Consider the following 14,576-nt stretch of genomic DNA (forward strand, 5'->3'; position numbering starts at 1 on the left):
ATGGCTTTAAATATATTAAGGGCTCCATAGACCTTACAACTCACGGCTAGGGATAAATTGTTTGTCATTTGAAATGTGAACGCAACTGAATGATGATGTTTAGTCTACTTTATCTGTTCTGTCATGGCTGTCATGTCATGTAGGCAGGATAGTGTAGTGCAGTTATTTTGCTGCAATTACGAGTAAATAACAGCTCTAAACAATTAATATTCTATCAATTAAGTATTAAAATGTGTATTGTAAAATTCTACAAATCTAAAAATGCCTGAAGCATGCTAGGTGACATCCATCTAACCAAACGCTTAGTAGTGATCGCATTAGTTCTTGGCATTATTTTGATTTTGAAGGAGTACGTATTTATTTATCCGATATGAGTAGCCGTAGGGTTGCTTATTTCTACAATGCGGACGTGGGGAACTTCCACTACGGGCCGGGGCACCCGATGAAGCCTCACAGACTTTCTGTTACGCATAGTTTGGTGTTAAAGTACGGGCTGCATAAGAAAATGCAGGTATACAAGCCGTATAGGGCAAGTGCGCATGACATGTGCCGGTTTCACAGTGAGGACTACATAGAGTTTCTGTCCAATGTTACGCCGCAAAATATACAGAGTGAGTATTGTTTACATACAAACACAATTCTTCGTCATGACTGAGGGTCGCCACCACATGATGTACAAACAACTAGAAGATGGGTCGTGCGTTGGTATGGGACGCCACTTGCGCTGACACGTTAGCGGCGTCCTACGTCCCATCGACCAGCAGGCGTGCTGGCGCGGCGGCGGACACCCGGGAGCGTCTAAAGGTAGCCAAGTACAGCTGTCTCGGCGCCCTATACGAATTCGTTGCATTTGGCGTCGAGACACTTGGTTCGTGGGGCAGAGGCGCACACATGCTCCTTAAGGAGCTTGGGAAAAGGTTGAGGGAGGCAACGGGTGACCCCCGCGCGGGCAGCTTTCTCGCACAGCGAATTGCCATCGCAATCCAGCGCGGGAACGCTGCCTGCGTGTTGGGCACCCTCCCGAGGGCACCAAATTTTGATAGGTATTTTTAATTTTTAGTTTTAATTATTTTAATTGTAGTTAGTTTTAGTTTTATATTCCTATTTATGTCTTTTAGTAATTTATGTAATTTAATATTTCTTATAATGTTATACATACATGATTGCAATGATATTATACATACATAAATGGTGTAAAGTGGCCGTTACCTCTTTTTTGAAATTATATGATTACGAGGAAACTGAACGACTTCTAAAAATTTCTGTCTAAACCTAATTAATTACAAATAAAAAACATAAATAGAAAAACACTGACTTGAATAATGCCTAAACTTTTAAAAATATTATTTTCCTCCTAAAACTTAAACCATCAGTTCATGCAACGCTTGATATATTTTACTTCATATTTTTGTATATACGTTGTGCTTCCCTCATATATTACATATATACATCCATTTATCCTTCTTAGTCTTTAGAATCTCACTGGTGATAACACACACACACACACACACACACACACACACACACACACACACACACACACACACACACACACACACACACACACACATACACATAAACACTTACTTCCCTTATCATTTGTTATGTTTTTTTTTTCTTTCTTTATCTTTTATAATGCTACATATATTTATATTTAGTAAAGCATAAATGCTATGTATACTGCGTCTAGACTTAGTTAGATTAAATGTGATCCGGGAGAGGTGGTGCTTCCTGCCGTCATACAGTTTTTACTAGTACGGAGGAATCGTTTCCTACTCTCACGAACAACATGTTGTAAGGTTAAAATTGTACTCAAAGGAAATAAATAAATATATTATTATTATTATTATTTTGTATCTCCTTCTGGATATCACGGGCCTATAATCCCGGTTTTTTTGATAGGCTTGCGTGGGGACACAGATCCAACACGTAGAGGCCCCTTGGAGAGCTTTAATATCATGTAGAACGCCTGCTGGAACCCGTTCACAGGCGCAACAATAGACACCCATGAACCGGTCGCAGCAGGCATTGGGACTATTGTAGCAAAAGTGAATAGTATACCGGTCTATGGATTGAAGTTTGGGTGGACAATGAGACTGGGCTATTGTAAAGAGTTCGGACACCTGCCATAACAATGCTAACACACGTTATCGAGGCAGGTGGTGACTTGCCGCCGACTAGATGGGCCCCTGAAACTGCCGTCGCGAAGACGACCAGGAGCAACATCGGTGTGAGCGGCTCAGGGGTGTCGAGAGGTGTGCGCCGCTTTCTACCCAGTGGCTGTTAACAGCCACTGTGCCAACTCGCGTCTTATGCATCTTTCACTTCCACCCCTGGAGCATATAGCTCTAACGACTCCTCTCTGGACGGCCAATGAAGGCAAGCCAGAGCTGAGAGTCCTGCGGGTCCCCTTGGGGTCCACTCCGACCGATGAAGACACGCCGGAGACGGAGACCCTGACCGACTCGGGAGCACTCGGGTCCGTGGGGTCGTTACTCCCCAACAGCTCGCCACAAGCTGCCCTGCGGGCTTATTATTATTATTATTTGTATGTCTTTCCATATCTCGGGACCATGGGGTCCCGGACCTTTGGGAGGCATGCGTGGGGCCGAAGCCAACAGCACAGAGGCCCTTTAATAAGACAAGTTTGATGTTATGTAATACACCAGCTAGAACCCATTCACGGGTACAAATAGATACCCGTAAATCGGTCCCAGCTGGCATAGGAGCTATTGTAAATACAGTGGAGAAGAGTGCCGGTTATGGTGTTGAAATTTGGCTGGTCAAAAGATTGGGCTATTGCAGATAGGTCCGGTCACCTGCCATAACAATGCTTCTACACGTTATCGAGGCAGGCGGTGACTTGCCACTAACTAGGTGGGCCCCTGAAACTGTCGTTGTAAAGACGACCAGGAGCAACACTGGTGTAAGCGGCTCAGGGGTGTCGAGAGGTGTGCGCCGCTTTCTACCCAGTGGCTGTTACCAGCCACTGTGCCAACTCGCGTCTTATGCATCTTTCACTTCCACCCCTGGAGCATATAGCTCTAACGACTCCTCTCTGGACGGCCAATGAAGGCAAGCCAGAGCTGAGAGTCCTGCGGGTCCCCTTGGGGTCCACTCCGGCCGAAGAAGACACGCCGGAGACGGAGACCCTGACCGACTCTCGGGAGCACTCGGGTCCGTGGGGTCGTTACTCCCCAACAGCTCGCCACAAGCTGCCCTGCGGGCTTATTATTATTATTATTAAATGTTAAATGAAGTATTTAAAATATATATAAATTAAATTAAGTCATATAAATAGAAATTTATTTTAACAACTAGCTGTATGGAAAAAAATATCTACAGATTACAATTTTGAGTACAACTTTTCCACAGTTTTAAATATAATTGAATTTGTATAGTAGCCATTCACTTCTATTTTCACTGCATGATTCTGATCTAGTAGTCTACTGTTGTTATGTATGTTCCACCTAATGATGGAACTATTTAGAATTTTTTTATATATTGGGTGTCTTTATGGAATGGGTGACATAGCCAATTTTTTAACCACTTCTGAACAGGAGTCTGTTTAATTAGGCGTATAAAATCATGTTGAGCTACAGTTTTTCAAATATTTTACTTTTATTCTAGGCTATTCAAAAGACTTGCTCCACTACAATGTTGGAGATGACTGCCCAGTCTTCGACGGGCTGTTCGATTTCTGCTCCATGTACACAGGCGCATCTCTAGAAGGTGCTATGAAGCTTAACAATAATGCCTGTGACATTGCCATTAACTGGTCCGGTGGTCTTCATCATGCTAAGAAGTTTGAACCTTCTGGTACGTCACATTTTTACACATACAGAGATTTCCCCTTATTCATAAACATGCTACAAACATCAATTAGCTACTAATCGTTTGTCATTATCTGTCTTTTTCAAATTATTGTATAGTTTCTGTACAAAGATTTGAATTGTTTTCGAGTTCTTAATGATATTAAGTTGTCAAACTTTTACTGACCCGTCTTTTAACTATTTCAGGATTCTGCTATGTAAACGACATTGTCATAGCAATATTGGAGCTCCTAAAATACCATCCTAGAGTACTATACATTGACATAGACGTCCACCATGGAGACGGGGTCCAGGAGGCATTCTACCTGACTGACCGAGTGATGACCGTCAGTTTCCATAAGTATGGGAACTACTTTTTCCCTGGGACCGGAGACATGTATGAGATCGGGGCTGAGAGTGGGAGGTATTACTCGGTCAATGTGCCGTTGAAAGAAGGGATAGATGATCAGAGTTATGTTATGGTGAGTTTTTGATAGATATGCTTTATATTTTACGGTTTAAATTACGTTATTTTTAGTCAATCAATGAGGATTAGTTCGCGTGATATCAAAACGCAAAGAAGCGAGTGAATAAAAATATAAATAACTATTGACCCGCCCCGGCTTAGCGCATGTTAACAAATTGTACACCTAAACCTTCCTCAAGAATTACTCTATTGATAGGTGAAAACCGCATGAAAATCGTTCAGTAGTTTCTGAGTTTATCGCGAACAAACATAGAAACAGACAGACACGGCTGGGGACTTTGTTTTATACGGTGTAGTGATAAATACTCAAACATTTATTTAGCAAATAGGCCATGAGTGTATGACTCACCACATCACAATTCAATTCGAATTTTCTATTTGTTTTCTATTCCACCTATAGTTCGTTTTTTTTTAGCATTAGAAATAAGGTAAACAATCTTGATGTGTCTTTTAATTGAATAACACATTTTAAAAATAAGTTACGGCGAATATGTAACCATGATGAATCTAATAGGATCATTTACATTCTCCTGCTTTCATAAGTAATAGTTTTTGATTTTTAAAAAAGCGTTTTTCAATTAAAAGATATGTCTAGATCGCTTACCTTCTTGCAAGTTATTTCTAATGCTAAAAAAAACGAACTATAAGTTTCTATTAAGAAATATTAGGTAGTGTGTGCCTTACCCATATACAGTGCTAGAGTATACATATAAGGCTGCTCATGTATCATTTGACGCGCATTATACCAATATCATAGCAAGCAGTTCTTTGTCTTAATCTCCACTTCACATGGCGACCCTGCCAGTGCGGCCTTTATTACATTTCGTTTGCTTTCTTTTCTTATATAATTTTTTTTTATAAAAAAATAGATTATCGCTTTTCTGTTTAGGTACAGTAATCATTTTTTTTCTCCAGGAGGGAAGGTGTAGTGTGTGCCTTACCCACGCATATACAGTGTTAGAGCAGCGGTTCTCAAACTTTTTTGCTGACGGAACCCTTTTGGAAAGCGAAATATTTGACGGAACCCCAAATTAAATATTATCGTTCGTCACTGTCGACCAGATATACCTATTGGTTTTTTCTTATTATTACAAGTGTGTTCGCGGAACCCCAACAGAGGCTTTGCGGAACCCTAGGGTTCCGCGGAACACACTTTGAGAATGGATGTGTTAGAGTATATAAGGCTGCACATACTCGTATATAATTTGACGCGCATTACATTAACATCATAGCAAGCAGTTGTTTATCTTAATCCCCACCTCACAATTATTTCCAGGTATTCAAACCAGTGATATCCAGCGTAATGGAGTTCTACCGTCCCACTGCCATCGTGCTACAGTGCGGTGCGGATTCTCTGGCAGGCGACCGGTTGGGGTGCTTCTCTCTATCTACTAAGGGCCACGGGGAGTGCGTCAACTTTGTGAAGACTTTGAACGTGCCTACGCTAGTTGTTGGTGGTGGCGGGTAAGTTTCATCGGCAATACCATCATACATACAAGTTGGCTAAAAAATAACTGCATTCCCGTTGCCACGACTATGGAACCAACCCCAAAATCGGGAATAAAAAATACCCTCCCATAGAGACTGGACCAGCCAAAATGTATAAAACAGCCAAATTTATTTTCGCGATTTCGTGATTGGTCCCGTAGTAAAAGTTGCTCAGTATAATCCCAAAACCTCCCAGGCAACGGGAATGGAGTTATTTTATTTTTTAGCCACCCTGTATATAAGTAAAATGACGTCCACAGTGTCATTCGTCATTCCAATCCACCAAAAGCAATATTCTACTTCGCCGATCTGCCGATGTTCTTCGACGACTTATTTTGTTTCAAAAATGATAGTGGTAACAATCCCTCCATACCTATAGCCACAGAATAAATTATATTATAGATAGTACTAGGTGCAGAAGGTTCACTCTCTATTCTCTCTAACAAAACGTGACTGTTACGAGAGATATGACCACTAGGTGGCGCAAGCGCGAGCAAGCGTCCATTCCGTAGCGTTGCGCGGCAACTACTATGGCTAGACACCAAAATTGATGTAGGCCGCATGTACTTTATAGCGACGCGACGAAATCGCGGAGTGAGCCTCGCCTGCTATAACACGTGTTTTTCAGGTACACACTCCGAAACGTAGCTCGCTGCTGGACGTACGAGACCTCCCTTCTGGTCGACGAGAACATCTCCAACGAGCTCCCTCTGACGGAATACTTGGAGCTGTTCGCGCCTGACTTCCAGCTTCATCCAGAGATTAGCAGGTATGAGTCGAATTTCAGGAATTTCTTACGAGATGTTAGGATTGTCTAGCTAGTAGGTTTTTCTCACCGAGTTTTCTTAAACTGGAACCCCAAATTAGCCGAACTGCAACTGGTTATAGGCGTGCCCAAAATTGAAGCGCTTAACTTGTACAAATTGTACAAGTTGCCTTTAGTCGCGATTAGACAAGTGAGAAATGTGCACGTGCTAACGAGATTAATCATCAAAAACAGATTCATTTGTAGGTAATAAAATAAATATAGAAGTATTTTTTGTGGTCCTTATGTATAAGTATATTTACTTTCTATAATTTTTGAATCGACTTCAATTTCATAGGAGGAGGTTCTGTGTTCGGTTGTGGCTATGTTTTTTTTTATGTATGTTCACCGATTACTCCGAGACCCGTGGGTCGATTTCAGTAATTATATAACATCGTTGGTGGTAATAAACAAGGGAGAAAAAAGATCCAGTACCAATGTGGATGTTGTCTTGCCTCTGTTTTCCTGTACCTATAATTTTGTTTTTACTTTCAGTACGAACAATGCCAACAGCAAGCAATATTTAGAAGCTATAACGAAGTACACGTATGACAATCTCAGGATGTGCCAGCACTCGCCCGCCGTCCAGATGTCACATGTGCCAGGTAATTACAATAAAATTGGGGTTATTCCAATAGGCATGTTGACATGAATCGCGAATATATAACATGTTATGTTTTTACCATAGCAGGGAATATTAGAATGCTGAATATCATATTTTGCAAGTGTAAATATGCGTATAAATTAATATAAAATAATCAAAAGTATTTATAATAATGCCCAGTATCACGTGACTGTAAACGCCAATCGGAGCGCGTGACGTCATGACATGAGAAACACCACAGACAAGTCGTCAAACCTGACCGTAATCCATACGACACCACCAAAGAGTTTGGATGTTCAAAAACTGTATATATTTTTTATTTCGACAATAGACATTTATTACGTACAAAAAATATTATTACATGACATAAAGTATATATTTATTTGTTATTAAATAAATAAAATGTTATATAATACGATATTTCACCAAAATATTTTTAATAATTTGGCTGAATGGAACTATCATTGCCACGTTGGCTGTCGGAAACAAAAAAAATAAAATTTAAAAAGTTATATCTGCGCCCGCTATATTTACATTCAAAATTTTAGTTTTATCATAATAATTCCTCTTAAATTGTAACTGTAAGTGTTTTTATATGAAATCAGTTATTGTGATTCATTTTTGAAATGTTTTTATCATCGCTGAACGTAATATGTATACATATGTATAGTGCGCAATTAACAATATCATTCAAGTCAAAATTCGTAACTGCAACGCAAGTATCATGCAACAAATATTTGTTTTATACTCTAGGGTCTTGATTGTTGTTCTTTTACACATAGGCACTGCATAAGACATGTAAAACTTGTTATTCATTATTTTAGTTTATATGTTTACGTAATACTTATATTTTAGAAAGAGAGATAAATTAAATACTACAGCTTTTGATCTACGCTAGGACTGACATTTTGGCAGCAGTTTGTTTATTTATCTGTTTGTGACGTCACGTGACAGCTTGGAGCGTTTAGGCTCAAACTTTAAACACTAAACTAATTAAGCTCTATTTAGTGTTTAAAATTTTATTAATGAATAAAAATTTTAAATATTTTTTTTGTAATTATTACGTGTCTATCTATAAAATGAATACAGTTCTAAAAAATTGTCAACATGCCTATAGTAAGCAGTACTTAGAAACTATAACGAAGTACGTATAGGCCTGTCTCCATATTGCGCGGCAAACTATCGAACATTGGCTCGCGAGGCAGCCGCGCGCAATGCGCAATGGCGCGGGTACCGGGTTGGCTCGCGAGCCAACACAATCAGATCGATCGATCAATCAGATGATCGAGTTGGTTGGTTGGTTGGAGGTTGGATGACAATTTTGACAACCCTAAATAGCCGAAAGGAATAGTGCCATACTGGGGATAGGGCCATAAGGGACAGCATGATTCGTACCTGAATCGCTGTCAAACTTCGGCTTTGTAGGTAGTTTCAGTGGCGTGCCTACGGTTTCGGAGTAAGGCAAGCCGAAAGATATGTTTTCGTAATAAATGTCCAATCTCACTTTGAACAGTTTGAACTCAAATGAAGAATGAATGAATTTGCTAGCGTAAGTATCGCGGCGAGCTACGAGTATCAAAGCGCACAGGACATACTAGGTACTACTATAACTACTAGATAGAATTTTACAAACATATCAGAGGGCCTACCTTCTTTCTCTGTTACTCTAATTACACCTTAATTGGAGTAAACCAATAATCCTTGTGTTTTGTAAACGGCTGTACAAAATGTTCTCTTAATGCGACTGACTTTTCTTAGAATACACAAGTCTGGTGTTGGTTTTGGCGCTGACATGATATCCCGTTTTTCTACAAAGTTTAACGATGTTACCTTGCCTTCGTTGAGTGATACGTGGACGCATCTCATACCGTCACAAGGAACAACTTCATCAATTGTTAACACTTATAAACGTCACAACAAACAAACAAATCCACATTCACTACTTAATTCAAATTCACTTAAATAAATTGAGCTTTCGTTACTTCCGACTCGACTAAATAATAATACACTTGAAGTAAACGCGTGCCCGTGCGAACTTGTGCAGCTAACTTCACACCAAAAGCCAGGCTTAAATCGCCATATAAAATTGCTATACATGCCAACAAATAGTTACATCGTTCTATGGCGGTTTGTAGGCTAAGAGCGCCTAGAGCGGGACGAAAAAGCAAGCCCGGTTGCAAGCCAACGAGTGCGAGCAGGATAGCTAGAACATTCTACGCCTGATTTCTTTCGCGCGGACGAGGCGCCACCACGGCAAAATTTTGCAACACGCTGGCGCCGCGGTCCGCGCGCTGTTGCTTGAATTTAATAAAACGGGTTCATTTGGCGCGCGGTATAAAAATAATCTATATTGATTATTGATCTTATCACTACGCAATTTCGGTAAGGCAACTAAGGCAAGCCCGGCTTTTGGGCTTGTATGGAAGTACCGCCACTGGGCAGTTTATCTGTAAGGTAGTACTATTTCGCCGGGTGACAAGCAAAAGTCACTAAGTACCACCATAAGTTCATAGCCATAGTGAACCATATTCGTACTACAAGAAGGTCGATTTTTGTTTATTTTTTTTTAGTAATTAGTGACTTTTGCTTGTCACCTGACGATTTATTATGTGGTAATCTGTTTCAGGCGACTTCTTCCCTGAAGACTACAAGATCAAAGACGAACCGGACCCCGACATCCGCATCAGCCAAGAGGACTCCGACAAGATGGTGGAGCCCAAAAATGAGTTCTACGACGGCGACACCGACCACGACAAGGAGGCCGTCGTTAAGGAGGAACCATAGCAGCCGGCCGCAACGAGCGACAGCGGCGCTACGTGACACACACACTACAAGAAGAAGTTACTGTGAATATACCGTACAATATTAGTCGAAGATACTAATATCTATCCGGAGGGCTTTAAAAAAGTCTTAAAAATCTATATAAATGCATTTGTCTTCGGAAGATTTTTAGATGGTTAAAAAAAAAAGAAATGGAAGCGCTATCAATGAATAGGATAGGTTATTTTTTAGTTCTACATTGTTTGAGGGGGTTAACGACATTTTTTTAAGCTTCCTGATAATGTAATATATATAGTAACTTAAATATGAAAAGACGAAGAGGAAAAGATGGTGGAGCCTAAAAACGAGTTCTACGACGGCGACACCGACCACGACAAGGAGGCCGTCGTTAAGGAGGAGCCATAGCAGCCGGCCGCAACGAGCGACAGCGGCGCTACGTGACACACACACTACAAGAAGAAGTTACTGTAAATATACCTACTGTACAATATATTACTTGAAGACGGTCTCTACCCAGAAGAGTTTAAAAAAATCTTCTCAAACATCAAAATCCATTTGTCTCCAGAAGATTTGAATCCCGGGACTTGGGACCGGGCTACGTGACACACACACTATAAGAAGTTACTGTGAATATACTGTACTATATTAGTCGGAGACACTAATGTCTACCCGAAGGACCTTAAAAAGGTCTTCTTGAATATTTGTTTCGACAAATCAAAAATGTTTTTGGAAGATTTGATTTGTGGACGGGTAGACTTATCATACAATACGTCATTCTTTGATATTTTTACTTCCTTATTATCAGAGAGCGCAACTTTGGTGCCGATGACGTCATTATGACGTTAAGTCGCATATAGGATGTTTTTTTTAAACAACATTGTAACACCTTAATGATTCTTAATAATGATAATATATATATAATTGTTTATTTATAAAAATGCTTGGTAATTTACACAAAAAATAATGTAAACATTAAAAAACGATACGAAACGATCTCCTTCTCGTTTAATATGCTTTGTTGTTTTCAAATGTTTCTCTACAGGGTGATTCATGAGACGTGAGCAGGACTAATCCTGCATACTCAGTAACTGATAATTGATCGATCACCGTCGTATTTAGGTGAAACAACCACACTTTTTCCAATTTTTTAACTTTTTGGCGAGGGCAAATTTAATTCTCTACAATCATGGTCACCCCACAAGACCTAATTAATAATAATAAAGCCTCTTTAACCGTAATGACAGCATTATGATTACAAAGAAATAAACTGTCAAATTTGAGTGAGATACGAGTTTTCAAAAGTAACCAGACCGTGATGACATTCAATTTGACACAGAATATCGGTAGTTTAGTATTCTAATTGCAGGGTGACCATGCATGTCGTAAATAAATTAATAAGTTTTTTTTTCAACACGACTAGAAAATTAACGTTAACCCCACTAATACTGATACGAAACAGTTGCTTATAATTTACGAAATGCGTAGTGTTAGTCCTGCTCACGTCTCCTGAATCACCCTGTATATTGCTTGCTTTTGCTGTTAAATTTTGGTCACATTTTTTCATTTTTTACAATCAGAAAAGGAAATTTCTGCAAATACGGGTGCATAGACTCCATAGCGACTTCAAACAATAATATTTCGGTTATATTTTACTAATACAAAAATAAGTAAACAATAATTGGTTGTCATTTCCAACAATTTTGTTTTTAACATGACAAAGACAGTTATGTTTTTATACGTGGCCGGTACGTATAAAAACTCTCAACTCAAGTTTCAATATCAGTAAACTAAAGAGGCTAATAAGTTGTTATTTGTTTAAGTATCTATAATCTAGATAACAACACTCTGTATTTAGCTTCACGTCATACGTCTGTCATCGGCACCAAAGTTGCGCTCTCTGCTTATTATTAATTTTAGTCAAAGATTTCCCAATAGTCAAAGATCTACCCGGAGGACTTTAAAAAGGTCTTCTCATCATCATCCTAGACTTTTATCCCTATTTGGGGTTGGCCTTCCTTATCCTAAAGGCGCGTTTCGATATTGCGCGGCGGCCGCGCGAGCAATGTTCGACCGCGGCAAACCTGTATTTTGGCTCGCGAGCCAATTTCGGCACCATCTTGAACTTATGCGCGGCGGCCGCGCGTGGCAGGCGATCCGACGATCGACCACATATATCACAAAAAATAATTATTCGGAACGAAGTATAGCCAAATAGAAAAATGATTTGTTGCGATAATCACTACATTTACTGTTCCATAGAAACTGTTTAGTACCGTATAATTCAGTTAAAATACGACAGTTTTCATTATCCATGTATGCGGCCGCGCGAGCCAGCTGAAATATATACACACCCGTCGCAACTGCGCGCGAACATTCCTTTGCCGCGCGTCGAAACACCGACAATGAATGGTTCGTCGCGCGGCGCGTGGCTCGCGCGGCAGCCCGGTATCCTGCGCGCGGCTGCCGCGCGACCCAATGTTCGATAGCTTGCCGCGCAATATGGAGACGGGCCTTAAGCCTCCCGGTGGCACGGTTCCTGGTTAGGTTAGTTACTAATACCCAGAGGACTTTAAAAAGGTCTTCTCAAAAATCAACACTTCGAACGTGGTTCGCGATAGGCCCTCGGGTACCTTATAATATTATTCTAACCTCCGTCCGCGACTTCGGTGAATTAAACTTTCAACTCCGTTTTCACCCCCTGGGCGTTGAATTTCTAAATATCCTTATGGAGCTCTATACATTCAATGGTTAAGGCTGTGGCGTTGCCTGTCAAAAACATGTGAACTAAGCTGTAGATAATAATAGGAACTAGGTAATAAGTAATTAATAATATTGGAAATTATGAATTAACACATTTACTGCCAGCGACCCGCTATACAGGGTGATTCATGAGACGTGAGCAGGACTAATCCTGCACACTCAGTAACCGATAATTGATCGATCACCATCGTGTTTAGGTGAAACAACCACACTATTTCCTATTTTTTAACTTTTTAATGAGAGCAAATTTAATTCTCTACAATCATGGTCACCCTACAAGACCTAATTAATAAACATAAAACCTCATTAACCGTATTGACAGCATTTTGTTACGAAGAAAATAAACTGTCAAACTTGCGTGAGATAAGAGTTTTCAAAAGTAACCAGTCCGTGATGACAGTGATGACATTCAATTTGACACAGAATATGGGTAGTTTAGTATTCTAACTTTAGGGTGACCATGCATGTCGTAAATAAATTAATAACTTTTTTTTTCAACATGACTAGAAAATTAACGTTAACCTCACTAATACTGACACGAGACAGTTGCTTATAATTAACGAAATGCGCAGTGTTAGTCCTGCTCACGTCTCCTGAATCACCCTGTATAGACGGCTTCTTGTTCGTACACTGAGAGAAAAATCATCACCAGGAATTATCTGTATTGGGGGAAAAAATTAAGTTTTAGTAATAACTATGGACGTTTTACTATTTCTGTAAAGTTTATTTATTTCTACAAACAGCTCAGTAATCCCAAATATAATTTCAACAAACAGATAATAGAAATTGCAAGAACTAATAGAAATTGCAAAAGTCAATTTGTTCCTATTAGTTAACTCTCCTTGCCCCCGGATTAAGTTTATTTTTGTAATTCTAAGTGTATTTTTGTTGTACTTTTCTCTCAGTGTAGGTGCTTTTCGCTACTAACGGGAAAAACTATGTCATTGACTACGCTCGTAGCGCGGCTGGCAGTGAATGTTTTTTTTTTGCTATTTTAAGCCAGGCCTCCGCTGAAACTATAGTTCGTAGAATAAGCTACCACGGAGACCCGGCTTGAACACATTTGTGTAAAAATGTAGTTAAGAATTTTCTGGGAGTATTGTGCAAAATATTGTAGGCGTAGTGACGTGTCACATATTTTTTCGGCCTTCGAAGAGTAACATAATTATTATTACAGGTGACTGTACCTTACTTAAAAACACTTAAAACTAGGTCTGCCGGCAGAGATAACAAGGAGCAAGATGCGTTATTCATAGTCGTCTATCACCACCTTTCTGAAGTGAAATCTTTAGCGGCGCTGTGCACTTTTGTAATAGGGAAAAATGTTAAACTCGCGACAGGTCACGTGACCGTAAGATTCGTAAGACGGACACGTGACCTAAGGACCGATTTTTGAAATTCGACCACTCGATTTCGTTAAATGATATGTCCACTACTAGGCGTTTAAATGCTACTAATAGAATTGAAATCGAGTGGTCAATACCACTAGATTACAAATTTCGATCGCTCGTATTTCAAAAATTAGCATTTCGCCGTTTTCCACGGATTTTCGAGTGACGAAATCGAGCGATCGAATTTCAATAATCGGCCCCCTGATCGAAAAACTGTTACAATGTCATTGAGTTTTCACTTCTGCCGGCACTCCCGGCGTGCAAATAGTGCAACCCGTTGTTTTTTTTTTTTGCTTCTGGTATATGTACGCCATCACATTAGATATACCGAAGCGGCCAAGGTCCTCAAAAATATCTGACCATGCACTTTAACGTCATGGAAATCTGAAGCTTTGTGAACACCATGGCCGCTTCAATATATCTGATAGCGAGTGTAAGTTTATAATTT

The 14,576-nt window shown here is 39.9% G+C and overlaps 1 protein-coding gene across 1 annotated transcript; it reads left to right on the top strand.

Annotated features, from left to right (window-relative positions):
- The first annotated feature begins 128 nt into the window (after positions 1-128).
- LOC134674761 (histone deacetylase 3) lies at positions 129-10,085 on the top strand. Its single transcript, XM_063532893.1, has 7 exons — positions 129-611; positions 3,631-3,819; positions 4,020-4,294; positions 5,576-5,763; positions 6,416-6,556; positions 7,088-7,197; positions 9,823-10,085. The coding sequence occupies exons 1-7, from the start codon at positions 371-373 to the stop codon at positions 9,978-9,980; spliced, it is 1,302 nt and encodes a 433-aa protein (XP_063388963.1). The 5' UTR covers positions 129-370; the 3' UTR covers positions 9,981-10,085.
- Positions 10,086-14,576: the final 4,491 nt, after the last annotated feature.

The sequence above is a fragment of the Cydia fagiglandana genome, chromosome 20 (assembly GCF_963556715.1).
Source record: "Cydia fagiglandana chromosome 20, ilCydFagi1.1, whole genome shotgun sequence".
Classification (NCBI taxonomy): Eukaryota; Metazoa; Arthropoda; class Insecta; order Lepidoptera; family Tortricidae; genus Cydia; species Cydia fagiglandana.

Coding starts and splice junctions, on each gene's coding strand:
- LOC134674761 (XM_063532893.1), top strand. CDS start 371: ATGAGTAGCCGTAGGGTTGCTTATTTCTACAATGCGGACGTGGGGAAC. Junction 612..3,630: donor TACGCCGCAAAATATACAGA/GTGAGTATTGTT, acceptor CTTTTATTCTAG/GCTATTCAAAAGACTTGCTC. Junction 6,557..7,087: donor CTTCATCCAGAGATTAGCAG/GTATGAGTCGAA, acceptor TTTTACTTTCAG/TACGAACAATGCCAACAGCA.